Source organism: Copadichromis virginalis, linkage group LG14 (genome assembly GCF_057382275.1).
Source record: "Copadichromis virginalis isolate Kocher_CV1m ecotype Utaka linkage group LG14, C_Virginalis_male_GT1.1, whole genome shotgun sequence".
Lineage (NCBI taxonomy): Eukaryota > Metazoa > Chordata > Actinopteri > Cichliformes > Cichlidae > Copadichromis > Copadichromis virginalis.
The window spans coordinates 31,782,238-31,803,892 of record NC_140631.1 but is presented as its reverse complement, the minus strand read 5'-3'; the positions used below and the strand labels follow the sequence as shown (position 1 = coordinate 31,803,892).

The 21,655-nt window shown below is 39.8% G+C and overlaps 1 protein-coding gene across 1 annotated transcript; it reads left to right on the top strand.

Annotated features, from left to right (window-relative positions):
- Positions 1 to 5,224: 5,224 nt before the first annotated feature.
- Positions 5,225 to 21,563, top strand: dusp14 (dual specificity phosphatase 14). Its single transcript, XM_085430473.1, has 2 exons — positions 5,225 to 5,486; positions 18,071 to 21,563. The coding sequence occupies exon 2, from the start codon at positions 18,176 to 18,178 to the stop codon at positions 18,809 to 18,811; it is 636 nt and encodes a 211-aa protein (XP_085286599.1). The 5' UTR covers positions 5,225 to 5,486; positions 18,071 to 18,175; the 3' UTR covers positions 18,812 to 21,563.
- Positions 21,564 to 21,655: the final 92 nt, after the last annotated feature.

Below are 21,655 nucleotides of genomic sequence, written 5' to 3'. Positions count from 1 at the left end.
CTGGTGACAGAGACATCTTCCATGCACTTCTGACTATATGCAGACACAGACTTGGCATGCTCATTCACATTTGCATGTTGATTGTCAGTTGCAGCTGCCAGGAACATGTCCCAGTAAGCATATTCAAAGCAGAGCAGTCCTGTAATGCTTTCAATGCTCCTGCAGGCCAGATTCTCACTTGCTTCATGGTGGGTTTTTCTCTGATTAGCAAGGGCTTGTATGTAGGAATCAGTATCACTCAAAGAACCGAGGTGAGGAAGGGGTGCTGCCTTAAATGTTTCCTTTATGTTTGAATAGACTAAGTCCAGTGTGTTCTTTTCACTAGTTGCAAAATCTACATGATGGAAATGAGGGAGAACTGTTCTCATGCAAGCCTGATTAAAGTCTCCTGTTACAATGAAAACACCATCTGGATAAGTATTTGCAAGTCATTGATGGCAGTAGAGAGTATTCAGGGCTTCCTTGATATTTTCACTGCAGGGAATGTGCACAGCTGTGATGATAATAACAGTACATTCAGTGGTCAGGTAGAAGAGCCTAGCTTTTACAAAAAACGCTGTGTGTGAAGAGCTGTGACTTGAGATGACTTCAGTATTTTTGCACAAGCTCTTTTAAGTTTAAATGCACACACGACGACTACAGGTAATAAGAGCACAGCTTCAGAATATTATTGCAACACTTGGAATGGATGGATTTAGCCATGTCTTAGCTTCTGGTAGTCCAGTTTGTTCTCCAAGAAGCGCAGATGTTAACAAGGAGGACATAAGGTCTTGGGGCCTTGCGTGCATCCTGCATGGGCGATCTCCCCCTCTTCCATCAACTGCAATGCTTTCTATTTTTCTATTGCACCACCTTCTTCTACTCCACTAGCAGACAGTGCTGGTAGGAGACTTTACTGCTTGATGTACCAATCATAGCTCATGCAGCTTGTGTAGCCAGCTACGCAGACCTTACAGAGTGCTTGCATGTATAGTTCCTAAACTGTTAGTTTCACAAAGTGCTACCAATGACTGACAGTTGTATATTAGTTTGGCTTTACCATCCAGCAGATTCACAGCCAAACGATCCAGTTTAAGGGCATTTGAGACATTAAATGTCTTTTACTATCAGGAGCCAGTGCAGCTGCAGCCAAATAAGGTGCCACCATCTGGCATCAAGTTAACTCTAACATTTAACATGCTAACTGAAGCCTGTAGAGTCTGAGCTGTAGCTCTTGGGTATTTCTATGAACATTGCACGGTCTCACTTTGGGGTGAATTTTTTACAACAAGTAAGTTGCATTAATTTATTATAGTTAGCCAAAAAAAATGAGCTTTGTGTTTTAGATTAAATATACCTATTATATCTTAGTTTAGCTGACCAGAAATCCTTAAGGTGCTCCAATCAGTGTTTAGCTACAGGAACACTGTTTTAATATGTTAACAAACAATCCTGGTCTCATTCAAGGTGGCCAAAAGTTAGTCTGTAGATGAAACAGAAGTCTGTAGATAACCTCTACTTTCTTGAGCTATGACCTAAATATAAAGTTAAGTATACAGTTTAAGGCATCGGTTCAATATGCTGACTTTGTAAATTACTGTCTGCATATAGAATAAACTCCATTATAAAACAATAAAACACACGGGCTGTGTCTATGCTCTGAATGGCTATGATTCACCTTTTGCTTGAGGCGTCCTTTTTGGAAAAAAAGAAGATGTCGATGGTCATAATGGAAAACACGACTTCAGCAAGTACAGCTCTTGGATTCCTGAGTGCTGCTCTTCATACATTCATTAACTTGTTTATTTTCTGTTTTACACTTCACGGGCGCAGCATTCATGCTGGTATCATTACTAAAGTGTATTGGTGATGAATCATTCTCTTAAATTAATCAGTAACAGCCTAATGTTGCAGATAGAAAAAAACAGTAAATTGTCGGTGTTTTAGAGACCCAAACACAATTTCACAAACCAAATTTTCAAGGGGAGCTTACAACTTTTTTAAAGAACAGTTCACATCCTGGTTTTAAATGTTACACCAAATATACTGATATATAAGCCTAAAAGGATTTTATACAAAATATAAACTACCACAACCTCAAATAACCAGATGGATGGGTGGACAGAAGAAATATGGTTATAAGTAGAATAAATGATTACAGAGTTTGGCTGGTGGGTGTCAGTTTGGTGTGACTGTGTCTGTAGTCTTCATTAAGTCCTGTTTGTATTCATGTAAAGAAGCAAAACGAGTTTCATTCTGACTTTAGTGATTCCATTAACAGGTTTGTTTGTTCCATAGCTGTAGCTCACAGTTTTCAGGGAGGTGCTTGATCCTCCCACAGCTTCTGTATGAGGAGTGATTGATGCCAGGGACACAGTAGCATACGAGGCACACCTGCCTCTGATTGTTGATTCTCACCTCACCATGCTTCTACATCATATTCAGTGCTTTTTAGTAATAAATAGTCTTGACTTTTTGTTAATTAAATCAAGCATAGCAATAACCTTGTGGGAAACGTTCTTGGGATTATAGAATTAAAACACTGATAAATTATTTCTTTCTTTCCACTCATTGTCAGCCTACATTAGCTGTGATAGATTTCAAACTAAATGGTGGTCAGAGCATGGCTGAACTAAGGTCAGTAGGCTTGATTAAGGGGTTACCACACAGAACTGCAGCTGAAATAACAGTAAATATTTCAGGTATACAGTCTGTTCTAGATTGCAAAACAACAAAGCCTACTTTATAATCACATGTCACATGCCAACTGTGAAATCACACAGCCTCATCATCTTTTACCTGGACTTAAAGGTGTGCCAGATTTAGTGCAGTCTTCTCCTGAGCAATAGGCATGGCCACCTCCTCATCAGCGCTGGTATAGGATTTGAAGAAGTTTGACAGTTTCCTCCAGGAAGTCGTATCTTTTCAAGCTGCAGCATCTTCCTCTTTATATCCAGGGAACCTCTCCTGTACAGCTATAAGCTTGAAATGGCAGTAAAGCCAGATATGACTGTACGCTCACATCCCCGCCAACTGCATCATACTCACCAGTCTGGAAAAAACAGAATGGTTCAAAATGACACTAAAGTGCAGTTGTAACATCACTTTTGACACACATTGCTGTTTATGAGGGCGACGTGAGCAAAAAACAGGTGTTAGCTAGCCCTGGAGTTTGGAAAGTTGCATTCAGGTAAAAACACATTTGTACTGCACATGCTAAATACCTAAACACATAAAGTGTGTATTTTTTAATATTTGTTATTGTATTGAATGAAAGCACATCTAACAGCAACAGCCCCACAGCCTTGAGACAGCATTAAACCTGTAGAAAGATAAAACCAGTAGACGTAAATACAAACTAATTATTCCCAATTCAGAAATGCCAGTACAGGTCTCCAGGACCTCTCAATTATATTCAGTCTGTTCTCACTGAGATGTCTCTGTAGATACTTGTTCAAAGCTCAAATGTGGGTAGAAAGTTCTTTTTCCACCGCTGTAGTATGAACTTTTCAATCACCTGATGATGAATGATTTCCACTAATTGGAGCATCTATGTATTTATCGGGAGCTTTAATGTGTCATTTGAATATGTTCATGTAAACAGGTTTTTCCTGACTGACCCAGCAATTGTTTTTGTTGCTGCTGATTGATTCTTTGTGTTTGTTTGTTTTGGTGATAATATACAATAATAAGGCTCATACAAACTTTTATTTTTCATAAAAACACACATTAGAAAATCTACCTCCAGTAGAAAAGCTTGGTGTTGTCAGTGTTGCTCATTCATTTCGGAAATGAATGCAAACTGTAAAGTAGCTTGGCCGCAGTGCTGGCACGTCAGTGCATCGAAAAGCCACAAGTTTCTACAACAGTCGCATACATGCGAGAATATGACCACCGCAGTCTCTCTAGTTTCAAGAATCACAGACAGAGACAAGCACGGCTAGCACAGACTCAAATCTGATCACCCATCTGGCCATCCTACATATCCAGTGATGTTGGGGGCTACATACATAGTGATGAACTAGAGTTAAATGCAGTATTTATTATGTTCTAGCTGAACTTTTTCTTTACCGCTTTTTCCACAAGGACTAATTTTGCCATCACAACCACCCGCTCAAATTATAATTGTCTTAATAATTGTAACGGCAAGAAGAAAGAATAAATTCAGCACCTGTCTCACAAAAGTCATAATTTGAGGGTTACATTAAAAAAGGATTGTGTATGTGTCTTGTGTAGGTACTTCTAGGTGTCAGTCATGCCTCTGTAAACAAATTACTGTGATTTAGCTCACAGAGTTTCAGTGCTGATGTCCACCCTGCATACAGAGTGGAGAGATACTCTTGATGTGATAGAGAACGGAAGCGTCACACGAGCCTTCGGTTCAGTCAAGGTCTGTGGGCTAAGGTGGAAACCACAGGCATTATGGTTGGTAACCTGCTGTTAGCTCTAACCAGGTAGTTTCTGTTAATTTATTTCATAGTGTCTGTTTTAACTTTTGCATTGTTATGCAAAAATAATATATACGCCTATGTTAAATTTTGTGACTGTTCTGCCCTTTTGTGCGTTTCAAAAACAATTACATGAACTGTCTGTTGGTTTGTTTCATTTCTTTCCAGCACTCTAGTAAACCATGATAATAGTTGTGTTTGATGCATAATGCACAAATGATCAAGCCTGGTCATATTAGCTTTGCTTCTGTGGGTAGTTGGGGATGGGTTTGTGTGGGGGTGAGGGTCCCCAAATAAAATTCTGCTTAAAAGACCCATAAAATTTTGGGCCAACTCTGGTGGTGATGAATGCTGAGTGGATGGGCACCTGTTTTTGCCTAGAACCCCAATAAACTCTAGAATCACCAGTGTAAAGAACCGTCATGCACTTGACCCTCTGACAGTCCCACAGCTGTGGGGGGTGTTTCACAGTCTGTGATCAGTCTCACTGCCTCTGGTTCCGATCCCAGCTTTTCATCCCTAAAAATCGATCACACATCGTGAAGGTACTTTTACAGATCGCTCACCTTAGTTTATAAAATTCCTGTAAAACTAGTGCAGTAAATCGGTTTATGTGCACTTAGTCTTATTCAGACGGTGAATCTGGAGCTTGAGGCTCATTCATAGTTCGGCCACAGCCCTGTAGATTTCAGACTGGCTGAATCTCCCAATAGAAAAGCCTGGAATCATCTCAGTAAGCCAACATGCTCCTCCTGCCTCCCCCTCCTCCCCCTCTGTGTGGCACTGATCACCCCTTATACTGGAGGCAGCGCTGCCCTCTGCACGCCGCACAACCAGGCGGATGTACCGATGGCTCGTACTGTATTTCTGGTGACTTTCACGTGATGTTATTGTGTGTTGCGGGCTGTTTGCCAACCTCTCGCCTTCTACCCGGCAGTGTGCATGAGCGGACTGGCAGGAGGTAGATGTGTGACAGCAGCAGATCCGTGCGCGCCGGTTTGGTGCAGGCGGCGAAGGCGCTCTGAAAACCTCCATCTCTGCCTGAGAGAGAGTCGACTGGTAAGTTGAGTTTTCCATCTGACGTTGAGCCAGTTTATCGGCATTATGAGGACCTCATATAAGATGCCTACTTATAAAGCCTTGACTTATTTTATTTTTTTTAAAAATGGGTTTTCCGGGCAGGTTTATGTCCAGCTTTTTAGTTTTGTGATGTAAGCTGAGTGAAACTGGAGAAGCGAGCGCGCCTGCCAGGAAAGCAAACGTGTCGCTGACACTTCCATCAGGCATTTTCTACTTACTAATATTCTCTATTTCCGACAGCCCAACTTGTCACAACGCAAGCACATCTCCGCGTCACGCGCACGCGAACGGGCATAGGAACGTGCGCAGAGGAGCGGTCCTCATTCACGGCTCGTTCTTGAATTATTAAACTTGAGGAGTCATTCACTTCAAACGCCACATTCTAGACTCGTACTGGTTGCTGAAAACGAAAAATAACGAGACATGGCTAATTATAAAAGTTTAAAGTAGTAATCTATCTGCTTGTCATGTTCCCAACTGGTAAAAATGTGTGTAAAATGTCGTAAAATACTGAATAAAAGCTTCTAAATTTTTTTTTAAAGAAATCTGAAAATTTAATGAGTTCTAGTTTACTATCAAAGGTGATAAGGAAAAGCAAGAACAATTCACATTTTAAAAAAGCTGAAATTAGTACATTTTTGATATATTTTAAAACAAATAGGAAGAGTTGCTGGTTAATTTTGGCAGTGTTTGACATTCCCAGCTTGTGGAATCAATCAAGGATAATAAAAGGTTAAGTCTGTGTCAGTCTGTCATTTTTTTCCCATTGTGTAGAAGTAGAGTCCATTTATCTGTCTCATGTGTCTGCTACGGTGAGTAATCTCTAAAAGCGACACTAAGTGTTTCATTTAAAGACAAATTTGTGGAAAACATCTCAAAGGAAAGGGAGGAGGCATCCTGTCTCTTACTACATGACATGTGACCATCTGTGGCCATCAGTGATTTTCCCCTTGGTGCGACATATTGAGGTGTGACATTGTGGATCTGGGTGGTGCTGCTGCAGCAGGAAGGTGCCAGAGCCGAACTCTCATGTGGCATTTGTCCCTCTGTTTCGAAACTTTCCCTCCTCTGAACCAACAGCAGCTACTGTGTGCATTGTTTGTGCTGGAATCCAGCTGCATTGGAGACATTTGAGAGGCCATGCCCTTCCTTGCTTGCCCAAAAAGACCGTCCCTGTCATTGCTGCTCATTCTCCCCAGATCATTATTGAGTCTGTGCCGAGACACTTTCAGACATCACTCAACCTGAGCAGACTGCCTCTTTTATTGAGAAACTGCAGCCGTCTCCGGCTATTTCAGTTATCTCGTTTCGGTCAGGAAGTTCAGTTCTATCAAGGTTTCACTCGTTAGTGTCGTGAGGACGAGGTTGCCAGCGGGACCGCCACTCTAATTTTCCTGCAGGTGGGTCACGTTTCCAATTTGTGTTAGCGAAGGTGGAACCGGACCCCTGAGGAATCTCCCCAGCGAGAGAGCAGCGTCACAAGATTTGTGAGGTGGCACCAACTGTTGACAGATTCATCTGAGTGATTGAGAGAGGGGATGTTTCTGAAACATAAAGGAGATCAGAAGAAGAAAACTCGAAATTTAGGTGATTTGAGGGAAATGTCTCATTGGGATTTCTCAGAAAGATTTTTTTTTCACAAATCAGTTTTAAGAATTTAATGGTCTAAAACACAACCATAAAAGACACCGTCGAAATAGTTGTAGCCTAATGAGAAATTAAAAATGTGATTGCCTCCAATGTGGATTTATTATTTTTGTTAATAGGTTTAGAATAATTGGCTTGGAGAATTGACTATTATAGTAATGAGGCTATAATAATGAAAATGTATATAATAAAACAACTTCAATTTGGTCTTTTGTAAAGTTCAGCACTAATTTGTAGTAGAGTAAAAGTTGGAATGCTGTCCTTTAAATCCTCAGAGTAAATTTGACTGACAGTGAGCTGCAGCATTTCCAACGTACAGTAGAGTTTTCAGTGACGACAGCCTGTGCATAATTCTCCCTCCTCCGCTTCTGCCCTGCCAGGGGTATAAATAACCATGTGGATGAAGCAAATCTCAGCACAGCCCAGCGCTGTGGTTCATCAGCACTTTGGAGAGGGCCTGGGCTTATTTGGTTTTCTTATTTTCTTCTTTTCCCCATTGATGTGGCTACCGCTGTTGCACTGTTGGTTACTTGGTTGCCCAGCAACTCAGTTTGTGTTATCTCTGTCTGTGAATTATTGCATCAGCTGTGCAATACATAGAGACTCACGACAAGGCATCTGCTCGCAGGTCAGGCTTAGCTTTTGTTATTTTAGAAAGATGTCACTGGAGATGTTACACTCAGACTGATGTGGGTGAGATTAGGGACTGGGATAACTTTAATAGTGGAGAATCATCTGATTTTTATTTTGAAAGTTCATCTATTCAACCCTTCCTGTTTCATCTTTCTCTAAGCAGTTTTTTTCCCTATCAGCTTCATCGCAAATGAGTCTCTTGTCCCACATTTGGTGTAAGGTGTGGGACTTGAACTGGTGGAGAACCCCTTCATGTGCTTTACAGAGAAGAATTTATTTCAGTTCAGGTTTATTTATATAGTGCCAATTCACAATAACAGTTGCCTCAAGGCATTTTATACTGTAAGTTAAAGATCCGACAATAATACTATGAGCTAGCAATCTGCGAGGGTGTGAAGGAAAAACTCCCTTTTAGCAGAAAGAACCCAGAGGAACCAGACTCAGGGAGGTGCAGCCATCCACTGCGACTAGTTGCAGGTCGAGGCAAAAAGAGGAAAGAGAAAAGAAAAAGACTATAGGGAAATGGGGAAAACACACAATAAGGAAGAAAAGGCAAAAAATTTATGACATGTTTCAATGGTATATAAACAGGTAGAGCACAAATAGAAGTGATTGAAGAAGAAGTACTTAGTGCATGAAGTCCCACAGGAATTTGAGCCTATGACAGCATAACTAAGGGAGGGTTCACAGTCACCTGATCCAGCCCTATTAGTTTTAAGCTTAATTTTCAAAGTAGAGAGGGTGTCTGTCTCCCAAACTGAGAGCTGGTTCCACAGGAGAGAGGTGTAATAGCTGAAGGCTCTGCCTCCCATTCAACTTTGCAATTATTATACAAATTATTATACAAATGAGCAACTTAAAAAGGAATTCAAGGTAGAACAGGGTATAACAATGGTTCACTTTAATAGTCGAAGCTTATATGCAAACTTTCAATCCATCAAAGACTACATAACACAGTTTGAACAGCCATTCAATGTGATAGCCATATCGGAGACCTGGATAACTCCTGGAAAAGAAGAAGACTTTAAAATAAATGGATATGAATTCCTTCATGTAGACAGGATCAACAAGAAAGGAGGTGGGGTGGCACTTTACATTGATAAAAACCTAAAGTACAAAAGAATGGGAAGAATGACGACTGTTATTGATGGAGTGATGGAATGTTTATCAGTGGAAATAAGTATAGAAAAAAGGAAAAACCTAATTGTCAGTTGTATATATAGAACACCAGGATCTAAGATTGAGATATTTAAGGATAATATGGGGCCCGTTCTTCGTACCTCGCTAAGTAGGTTAGCCGGATTAGATTGTTGACGATTTCGCGTGATCCTGGATCAGTCGGTTCCCCGAAGCTAATCCGGGACTTGCTGTCATAGCAACAGAGCCGTAAGCGTAAACCTGCTCGGGAGCAGGTTTACTTTATGTAAACAGGATTAGATCGCGGCCACGCAGGTATGTCCGCTTCATTTATACGAAAGCAACAGCGATATTTTTCCACTGTTTCACCATAAATAAATATTATCAATGTAACTAAAGATAATGCAGCACTTGATCCTTTTATTGATGTCACACAGATACATACAGGTCATTTCCTAAAAAAGGGAAATGTACTATTAACATTCTATTACATGTATGTGATTATTACAGATGTAATTCATATTTCAGAGTAGTAATTGTAAATTACTTCGTGTAATCAAGATGAGAGACCACGGCTATAAAAGCGAAGGTGGATTTGGGAAGCCTGTCGCAGCCATGTCCTGTCCGTATACGCGAGCAACCCATTGCGGAAGGTGCAAGATTGATAAGGAGAGTCCTCAGAATTCAGCGTATATTGCGGGACAGACAGGATCCTTTAGCTCAGCGCGACAGTGTGCTCATAGAGAGATATCGATATTCCCGTGAGGGTATTATTTACTTAACCAACTTGTTGACGAGGGGGTGCAGGACCACCACCTGTCTTTTTTTCCTCTGCCCTTTTCTTGGTTGCTGTTATGAACAAACTAACAGAGTATTACAGGCCAGTATTACCTTGCCAAGAGACGCAAAGCAATCTAAGAGATAAATATTACCATTCTGTAGAATACTCCTGTATTCCACTTTTACTTGTTCCCATGTTCTTGTGGGTCCTGTTGTGGCTCTAATGTGAAAGGGGATATAATATAACATATTATAATATAATATAATGCCATATGATATTGGACAATATAGTGTCATATGATAGATCTACCCTACCGCCTACTGGTGTTGGCCAGAGGGGCCGATGGCGCGATATGGCAGCCTGGCTACAACCGTAGCTGCCTCCACCAGTGTGTGAATGTGGGAGTGAATGAATAGTGGTATCGTAAAGCGCTTTGGGTGCCTTGGAAAGCGCTATATAAACCCAATCCATTATTATTATTATTATTAAATTACCTACGAGTTTGATTTGTCAGCAACTTTCTGCCAGCCCTCTCTCCTTGCTTTTGCAGCCTTTGCAGTGTTCTCTTGCGTTTTAATTAAACTCTGAAACTCCTGAAATCCCTCACTCATGAGTTCTTGCTCTGCTGCCGGAAAATACCGAGCACGCCCCTTGGACATTTTCGCCGACCAATCAGCGGGTTGCCGATCAATGTTTCTACTATCGATGCGTAGCCCCTTTTACGACACCCAGTGATGTCACATTCCTGCGTCCAGCTGTAGTAATCGTCAACAGCAGGTGTGTTCGGGGAACCGGATTAGCGAGCTCACGGTTAGCGCGATGATTTGATCTTGGATGTAGTAAGCGACGTACGAAGAACGGGCCCATGGAGGACTTATTTACAAATATAAATCAGAAAAGAATGTTTATTTGTGGGGACTTTAATATTGACTTATTGAATCCAAATCATAATAAGAGTACAGAAGAATTTATTGATTCCATGTACAGCATCGGTTTATTTCCACTGATAACAAGACCGACCAGAATAACATCTCATTGTGCAACTCTATTAGATAATATATTTACAAATATAATAGAAGGAAAGATAAAAAGTGGGCTGTTAATCAATGATATAAGTGACCATTTACCAGTCTTTGCATCGTATAATTGCCATTATAAAGTGAACAACGATGGACATAAGATTATTTACAAAAGAATAAGAACAGAGAAGACCTTAAATTGTCTTAGAAATGAACTTTTAAAGCAAGATTGGAATATTGTGTATGAACAAACAGAAGTTAATAAAGCTTACGAAGGATTTTTAAGAACATTTAACACATTACTTGATAAAAACTGCCCAGTAATTGAAATCAATAGGAAACACAACTATGCAGGAAGACCATGGATGACAAAAGGACTACAAAATGCCAGCAAAAAAAAGAATACCCTATATCGAGAATTCATAAAAAAGAGAACAATAGAAACTGAAATGAAGTATAAAACTTACAAAAATAAATTAACTAATATAATGAGATCCTGTAAAAGAGAGTATTACATTAAAAGGTTAGAACACAATAAAGATAACACAAGAGATATATGGAATGTATTAAACAGAATAATCAAAAATGAATCAAGGAATAATGATTACCCTGGGTACTTTATAGAAGGGACAAGAAGTATTAATAACATGGAGGAGATAGTAAATGGCTTTAATGAATTCTTCGTAAACATAGGGCCAAAACTGGCAGAAGAAATAAAGGTTGATGGAATAGAAAGGGACACTGGTGAAAATATTGAAAGGAATAGTAGCTCAATGTTTTTAAGAGCAGTGGAAGAGAAAGAGATTTATGACATGGTTAGAGGACTTAAGAACAAAACCAGTACAGACTGGAATGATATTGATATGGTAACGGTAAAGACAGTTATTGATGGTATCGTAAAACCATTAAAATATATATTCAACTTGTCGTTTCAAAAAGGAGTTTTTCCACAAAAAATGAAAGTTGCTAAAGTTATTCCCATTTACAAAACCGGTGAAAGACATCATTTTACAAACTATAGACCAGTGTCAATACTCTCCCAGTTCTCTAAGATACTGGAAAAACTCTTCATAAAAAGATTTGACAGTTTTGTGGAAAAATATGAATTAATGACAGATAGTCAGTATGGGTTCAGAAGCAACAGATCAACAGCTTTGGCACTGATAGATTTAATGGAAAAGATAACGGAATGTATGGATAATAAGAGGTATGCGCTCGGAGTTTTCTTAGATCTAAAGAAGGCGTTTGATACTGTTAATCATGAAATTCTATTAAAAAAACTGGAAAAGTACGGGTTTAGGGGAGTGGTTTTGGAATGGTTAAAAAGCTATGTAGGGAATAGGCAACAATATGTACAAATAAATGAATATAAATCTAATTTGATGGATATAGCTTGTGGAGTACCTCAAGGTTCAGTACTGGGTCCAAAAATGTTTATTATGTACTTAAATGATATCTGCAGAGTATCGGAGATTTTAAAGTTTGTAATATTTGCAGATGACACAAATATACTGTGTTCAGGTGTGGAGTTGCCACAGGTTTTGGAAATGATCACACAGGAATTAACGATATTAAAGAAGTGGTTTGATATAAATAAATTATCATTGAATCTCGATAAAACCAAATTTATGTTGTTTGGAAACCAAAAGAAAAACATCGAAGTAGAAATATGTGTTGACAATGTATATTTAGAAAGAGTAAATGAAATAAAATTTCTTGGGGTGATCATTGACCACAAGCTCTGTTGGAAGCCACACATTACTTATGTTCGGGGGAAATTGGCACGGGGCATTGCCGTCCTGGGAAAAGCAAAGCATATGTTGGATCAGAAAGCACTGCACATTTTATACTGTGCTTTACTACTGCCATATATGAGCTACTGTGTAGAGGTCTGGGGAAACACATACAAAAGTAACACACAAACAATAACTATAATACAGAAAAGGGCCATTAGATTAATAAATAATGTAGGGTACAGGGACCATACAAATGCACTCTTTGTCAAAATGCAAGCTATTAAATTCCAAGACTTGGTGAAGCTTAAAACAGCGCAAATAATGTATAAAGTCAGAAATAAATTGCTTCCCAAAGAAATCTGTAAATTGTTCATAGAAAGAGAAGGTGGGTATAACTTAAGAGGGAAATGGAATTTAAAAATACAAAGTGCTAGAAGAACTTTAAGAACTATGTCAATCTCAATTGCAGGAGTTAAATTATGGAACAGTCTAACAGAAGAAATAAAAGACAGTCAAAACATAAAACAGTTTAAAGTAAAATATAAAAACCTAATTTTAAATAAGTATAAGAATGAAGAAAACGGGGTTAACCCAGGATGGTAATGTTGCTGGTAATGGTGTTGCGGTTCTTTTTTGGTTGTTTTTTTTGTTTTTTTGTTTTGTTTTGGTTTGTTGTTTTTCCATAACTTGTGTATCTGCAAATATACACATTCTGTATTTTTCATATGAAAGAAACTATACTGTGGTGGGGCTTGCTAATTTCTTGTTTTTGATTTATGTATGTTATGTTTTGTTTTACTTCATATGTTTATATGTTTCATATGTTGTTTGTTTAATTTAAGACAAAAAAAAAAATAAATGAATGAGAGGTAAAACTTGAGGGGGTAGGGACAAATAAGTAAATACTTCAGCCTACTCCTTTTCAAACAAATAATGGAATGATATTTTGTAATGATTGTGAAGGCACATGTTTGAAATGTTTGAAATAAAAATGAACTGAACTGAACTGAACTGAACTTTTAGAAACTCTTCGAACCACAAGTAAGCCAGCAATGCATTGTTAGGATAGCCTTGTACTATGAGGTCTTTTAAGATACGACAGAGCCTGATGGTTCAAGACTTTGTATGTGAGGGGAAGGCAGTTCGTCTTGTAACCGGAAGGTTGCCGGTTCGAGCCCCGGCTCGGACAGTCTCGGTTGTTGTGTCCTTGGGCAAGACACTTCACCCGTTTGCCTACTGGTGGTGGCCAGAGGGGCCGACGGCGCGATATGGCAGCCTCGCTTCTGTCAGTCTGCCCCAGGGCAGCTGTGGCTACAACTGTAGCTTGCCTCCACCAGTGTGTGAATGTGACAGTGAATGAATAGTGGAATTGTAAAGCGCTTTGAGGGCCCCAAAAAGTGCTATATAAATGCAATTTATTATTATTATTATTAAGACCCTGTCCCACTTTCTTTTTTAAGGCCCAGTGTATGCTGATCTGGTATACCTTCAAAAACTTTATAAAAGAATAATTACTAGTTTGTATCCATGTCCTCCAGACTCATATAGTATTTAGTGAATATGGATTAGCTGATCACCAAAGAGTCAGTTTGGTCACGTAGTGGTTAGCTTTAGTCCAGGCTCTTCAGTAATGAAAAGTTTTTGAAATTATGGTGTCAAAGTGATGTTGACCTTTTCACTTTGTGCGTGTCGTCATCTTTATATTTCAGAGTGATTGAGTTTTGGCCAGAAATTTGAATTACAAGGTCACAGTGGCATTTGACTATCAAAATACAATATAGTTCTTTTAGAGTCCAAATGATTTTGCTCAAAATATAAGGTTTAAGAGATATTGAGGTCGTTAGGGTCCATACATACATACATACATACATACATACATACATACATACATTTTTTTAACGTGGAAATGAGCAGTGATTGTTTGAGTTAGCAGCAACAACAAAACACATCGTCTGTCATTCAGTTCATAGACTGACTACTCCTCACTGATCGTTACACAGGGAGGTGTGCCTGAGTTTGAGCTACAATATCAATCTTTCTGCAAAAATGACAGTAAAGCACTATGAAGAGTCGCTAAAGGTGAAGTGAACTGAACAATGAAGATAACTCATTTGGGAGAGTCTGTTTCAGAAATCTTTATTGTTCTGTGGTTCTGCTGCTTGTGACGTCTCTGAGACCTGTTCAGCTCTAAAATCCTCCTCAGCTAGTTACTTTTTCACATTGTAATATAAAACTTTTGATTTAGGTTTACCATCCATTTTGACTGAAGGACCCACCACTCATTATTGAATGATTAAAACCACGAAGACCCCATTAACAAATGAAGTGATTGCATGATTAAAATTGACTAAAAAAGTAAATTGTGGCTCATTTTTGGCTGCAGTTGGTCTGTGGTACTTTAACTGATTTTCCTTATTAGTTAATCTTCAATTATTGGTATTTAGAGCTGCCTAGGCGCCCAACCCAGCAATTCAAAAACCAAAAATCTATTAATTTACTGTCACATCAGGTGAGGTAAATCACTGCTAGTACTTATTATGCACTTGATGCTCCTGCAGGAAACTTGTTCACACTCTGATGTAGTCTTGTGATTTTGAGACTGCTCTACAGTGAGAAACATATTTGTTGTTTTATCACAAGTGGTGGCGCTGTGGATGAAGGTGCAGCAGGTTTATGGCAACCATTTCACAGCAAAGTCCATGGTGGATGGCAACCAGGAACACAGCTGATAGCATTATTTTGCATTATTTTAGTTTATCCTTTCGTTCCTTTTTTCCTTTTCTTTTTTTTAAAAGGGAAGCAGGCCATGCTGGGATATCAAAGCTGTGAGCAATACAAGGAAAGGCTTTTCTAGCCCTTGGGGAGATTAGCTGCTCCATGACTTACTGATTTTCTATGCAAGCTTTAGGCAATAAAATCATTAACAATCTTGCAGGCAGAGAGAAACTTGTTGGGAAAAATAAAAGATATGACTGATATTATTTATATTATGGGTTTTAAAGTGCTCCTTTTATGTTGATTTACAGCTAAATGCTTTTGTTCTTTGACTTCCAGAGTTGAGTAAAAGTTAAAAAGAATTTAAGGGAACACTTAAATCACACATCAGCTCTTGGATGAATGAACTGTCCAGTTGAAAATCTTTACTGACATACACTGTGTAATTTGTTGAGAACAAAGTGACATAAAAATGGTGAGCAGACATCAAACTCATTATTCTTCTGTGGGCTGGATTCAAAATCACAGCAGAAATCAAGGTTAGGTTTGTTTGAAGTGTTTTTTATGGTATCCCTTTGTGCACCAACTCAAAACATCCTCTGCCTGAAACAAGTCATTTTAACTGCTTTCCCTTTAACCTCAGTGTAATAGAAACAATAATAATATCAAAACTTATTTCTTAACAAATCATTATTATTTATATGCCTACATTCTCCCTTTCTATTACATTACATTTTCAATCATGTTGTTTTGTAAAATGAAAATCTACTTTTCTTGCAGCCTGCAGCTTTTATGGAAGTATATTCCACATTAGTACTCAACAGTGTATTTACCAACCTTTTGATTATGGTAACGCTTAGTTTTCAATAATTTAAGGTAAAATTTGTGTTGTATTTATATAAAAAACAAAACAAAAAAAACAACCAGTATAAAATCATTGAAACAAACACAAAGCAAGGCAGCCCAGAAATGTCATCGCTACAGTATGTCCTGGGTCTGCCCCAACCTCCTCCCAGTAGGACATGGCTGAAACCCCATAAAAATAACATCTGCCTGATCCACCTCAGGTGGCATCTGCAACACTGCTGGACCAATCTGTCTGTCAATCTCCCGCTCCACCCTCCCCTCACTCGTGAACGAGACCCCAAGTTACTTGAACTTCTTGCTGGCGTGGAGCGGGAACTCTACCCTCTCCTGGCTGAGAACCATGTCTTCAGGTGCTCTTCCAAATCACTTTACCAAGTTCATGCTTTGATGAAGTCAAGAGAATTACCTAATGGAATTTGGAAAAAAAGAAACAAATTGATTGACAAAGTCATAAAATTGGGAACAATTAAAAACAAAACAATAATAATAACATCTGTGAGATATGACAAAATACACCTCTGGGGGTCTACATGGACCCCAGTCAGTAGAATGAGGGTTAAGGCTGTCCTCCTTTAACCTGACTTCCTTGTGATTGGCTGCGTCTTAGAAACGATAGGATTAAACAGCAGATTCCCTGTTCACAGTCAGAGCTGTGTGCATGAGATGACCATGTTAAGAAACATTTTATGAACACTCTCTTTGACATCATACAGAGCCAAGAGTAGGAAAAGAAATGAAGACGAAGATTTTGGCTCACAGGGACGTTACCTGTACATGTGGTGAACTCTTGATTTGAACATGAGCGTCCACTGTTGTAATAACATGACAGAAAATATGGAAAAGCATAGCAGACACTCTTCCTTGCATTAAAATGAAGCATCCGCTCATCAAAGGGGGGGAACGAGGGATTAGGATTTGATTTACCTTGCAACCCTTTTGTGCATTGAAAGCTGCGATCACAATTTAATTGCACCTTCCGCACTCATGCTTTTGATTAGAATTTAATTCACAAGAAGAATCCCAGTCTGCAAGGTGACGGCACACAGCAGTGTTTTTGCCATGCGTCTTGTTAACCAGACCGCACTAGAAATGAAGGAGAAAGACCTGCCAGCCTAGACTGGTGCAGGATGTGTGGATGACGCACGACAAGTGCAACAGTGTGCGAAGCTCAGCCCGGAGCTGTGGGTTCTCCGCTGATAGTCTAAGCATTGCCACAGGTGTTTCCATCAGTTGAGCACATACAGTAGTATATGTCATATTACAGTTTCCATAATATAATTTTCCTTGTATGTGCTGTACTCTCAAAGAGAGTAGAGGTAATTTTCCTTTTAGGAAAAAAAAAGAGAGAAAAGAAAATGAAATTAGGGTGGCAAATCGTCTGTTTAAATGAAGTTTGGTATGATCATACAGTATGTGTGATTAGCTTCCACCCTGCTGTTTGGTGCAGTGGAGAAATGACATTAACGGCAGGAATAGCCAGAGAGACGAGATGTAATCTGTATGTGGGAGCCGTGGATGGATGAACATGAGATGAGGTGAGTGTTTGCCTGCGGGACGTCTGCGCTCACATGGCAGAGCGAGGCTCGTCTCAGCGTGCGGCCATTCGACCTGAATGTTGAGACACGTACAGTAGAGTGACTGGTCTCTGCGGCGCGGCGGATTCTTGAAAACCCCTCTCGTATAATTTTGTGACGTGAAGCCGGGGGGCTGCGGGCTCACAGCTTCGTATTTTTAAATGAGTTCAAACTATTTTGACTCTAACAGCTTTTTTTGTCTGGGTTCTTAAAGTTTGAAGACGCACTCTTACAAAAGCATTTCCTTTTTTTTTCTCTCTCTTTTTATCCAAACCATTTCATGGATTCGCAGCACTCTGCCCTCCAAAAGAAGGATCTTAGTGCCCTTGTTTTGTAGTGTTTTCAAACAGCAGTCACGTTACTCATCCTTGAAGTGTTTTTATGTTTGTCAGCCTGCACTGAAATAGAAAAATGTTTAATTTAGATAAAAGCTAAGTCTGCTTTTGTATTTCAGGAGCTGTCTGGCTGGTGCCGCTGCACTACTATGACTCTGAGCTCATGAAGATTTTGTAAAGGAAAAAAGAAAATCCATTCCTGTTAAAGTCCACTTGTTTTCTCAATGGCTTCCCGCAGCCAAGGCTTCTTCCACCATCATCATCACCACCACCATCCCAACTCCATGGTGCCTGCGACGGTACCGAGGCTGCTGCCCGAAAATGGCAGCCTGCTGGGAGGCATCGCACAAATCACCCCCAACCTCTTCCTCAGCAGAGGAAACGTGGCTTCCAACCGCAGCCTGCTGCTGTCTAAAGGCATCACCTGTGTGGTCAATGCCACCATTGAGCTCCCCAACTTTAACTGGCCTCACATGGAATATGTAAAGGTCCCACTGGCAGATATGCCCCACTCCCCCATCTCCTTGTACTTCGACAGCGTGGCCGATAAGATCCACAGTGTGGGACGTAAGCGAGGGGCGGTGTTGGTGCACTGTGCAGCGGGAGTGAGCCGCTCCGCTTCTCTGTGTCTGGCGTATCTCATGAAGTACCACCGTGTGTCTCTGGCCGAGGCCCACGCCTGGGTCAAAGCCCGCCGCCCCGTCATTAGGCCCAACGGTGGCTTCTGGCGCCAGCTAATCGAGTACGAGAGGAAGCTGTTCGGCAGAAACTCTGTTAAGATGGTGCAGACGCCCTACGGGGTCATACCTGATGTTTATGAGAGGGACCGCAGGAGCCTCGCTCCATACTGGGGCCTGTGAGAGAGGCAGTGCCGACTGTTCAGTGGGGGATCGAGGATGAAAGTGAAGCCCTTTTGGCCTTCTGGACTGGAGGTTCCTACCTGCTCTGGACAGAGGAAGAGAAAATGCACAAGTGTGCGTGTGTGTGAAGCTTAATTAATGAGTGATGGTGCTTTTGGACAGAGGGAGTTCAATCAAACCCTGGCCGTTGATGGTGCTGCTGTTGATCCAACCAATTTTCTCCAGTTAAGTCTTTAAGTGGGAGAAAGGGGACTTAAAACCCAGAATCCTTCGGACCAGAGGATTGGATGGGACCACAATGATGTCAGACACCAAAACAAGATAAAACTTTGAGTTGAAGTCAGTGCCGTCCTTCTCTGGGTCTGTCTTTCCAGCTCCAGCGGATGATAGAGGTGTTCAAACAGTGATGTGACTGAAGTTCTGTTCCTGACGTGGTGTCATGTGGTGGTATTGTGCCAGTTTTGCAGTAATCCTTGGTGTGAAGGGCAGCAGCATGCTCTTAATTTATGGTAGCATTAAAGATAAGTGTACAGAAAAAAATATAGGGAAATTATTCTATTGGAATGTAATGATAGTGAGGGGGGAAAAAAGCTTATGATGCATTTTAACTGAATGAGAATCAAAGATGTTATAGCAACCTTTTTTAAGGTGAAATTTGAAAAGATGTAAGCTAGGAATCGAGGTTTAGGGAAAGCTCCTGTGTAACACAGGGTTGACTGTTCCATCCTCTGACCACACTATGTTATTGTAGTGCTATTTGATGCTATATTAAAGAAAATATCTGCTGCCTCAATAGAAGTGGTAGCTCTATGAAGTCTGTTTTCCATCCCACAGTTTTTGCCTTTTATCCAAATTCGGGTAAGGCTGCAAAAAGATCAGCACAGCACAGAAAAGACATTTTATTTTCTGTCTGGAAACTGGTCCACCTCTGTGGTGTAGCGCTCTTTTGAAGATCAGTAGGCTGAAGATCTTTTTTTTTTTTCTTTTTTTCTTTTTTTTTTTTTGCTATCATCTGCAGGGTGAAATTTAAACTTTTTTTGCACGCTCTAGCCACACTTCAGAAATACTGGTTGTAGGTCTGAGACATGCTGCAGTAAATCATAATAAAAATACACTTTGGGACAATTATCACATAAAAGATGAATAAATACAAAAATGTCTGCATACTTCAAGTGATATTTTCCTCTTAGAGCCATCAAGTGGACTTTTTGTGTCTGTAGAATGTGTTTCCTTCTCATAAAGCCTGGCTTAAAATCCAGTTTTGTAATATTTAAATCCTACATTCATGTTCACTGTCTCACTATCTAGTCTCTACTGCTTTATTTGGGGTAGTTTTTTTTGCATTTAGTGACATTCTAGTACTATATAATAGTATAATATAGTACTATATTATTCATATAGTGTGACAGAACTATAGATAAACTAAACATAACCCTGGTTGAAAAATTGGTTGTTGAAAAACACAGCTTTCCTCAAGTATAATGAATTTGTATGTATTTATTGAATTTGCTCAGATTAAGCTTCTTCTGGCCAAAGTCCAAGAGTATATCCATCAAAAGAAACACATTATCTCTGTAACCACACAGTGGGACAAAGAGCCCTTGTACCACAGAGTGCAGGTGCTAAAATGGACAATATGTCACCTCACCATTTCTTCCTACAGTACAAAATTGAATCGAAAATATGGCCCTTTAATGGCCCTAAGATCCCTCAGAATCAGCTGTTAAAATGCATTGTTGAACCCCTCTGTGTTGTGTGAAACAGACAATGATGAATCACATGGTTAAGGAGAGGTCATTCCTTTGTGACTACTTTATTTGAAACACCTTTCAGTTATAATAACAGAACGAAGCTTTTCATGTAACAGAAACAACATTAAGAAAAATTCACTCGATATGCAAGATGCTTCATTGTTTCAGTCGTCAGTCACGCAAACCTAGAGATCAGCCAGCAACCACCTGGCAACCTCCAGTCGCTCGGGGAAAAATGTGTATTCCCCAACCAGTGACTGGCTGCTGAAGGTTGCAAACTCTCGAAAGGTGAAATCAGTCACGGAGACCTCCTTTTGATTGTTTTGGTCTTTGGCAGATAGTTGCCTGTAGATTCCACGCAAGATGCTGTTTTGTCTGCAAGCATTTGTCAGCGACTACAAAAACCTCCTTGTGATTGCTTTGGTTGCAAGCAGACTATCACAGTTGGCTGTCGTTTGCACGCAAACTACTTGCCAAGCGATATTGAAACTGGAAAGAGTGTGATGCAAACCAGAAATGGAGAACTTTTGCTTACAAATTATTATCTTTTTCAAGTTTCAGTACTTTACTGAGAGCAGTTGGCAAGTGTTTGCAGACAAGTCAGCATTTCCCATGCAAACTTCATGTAACCACAGCAACCTGCTAGCAACCAAAGCAACTGGAAGATTTTCTGTGCAACAACTTCTCTTTCAGCAACCTCCAGCAGCCACTCACATTTTTCCCTAGTGATCAGTGATTGCCCGATGCTTGCGCTGAAGTGCTTGCCTTTGCTCTGTTCTTGGGCTAACTGTTAGCATAGATGTGGTGAATTTTATGGCATATTTCAACAAGCCACCGGCTTGTGGACATATTTTAAGGCCACTTCTTGGTAACTGTCACTACATCCATATTTCTTTTTAATATAATGAGAAACTCTGTTGCAAACCAAAAAGAAAAGCAAAGAAGCAAAAAAGAAAAAACTGTATTTTTTTTCCTAATAAAAAGCAACATTTGTGTGTGTACTGGAGCAATGATTAATAAATCTATTATTTAAGAAGAAAGCAATTCTTTTGAGACCACAACCATGCAATGGTGCAATAAAATGTCACTTTGT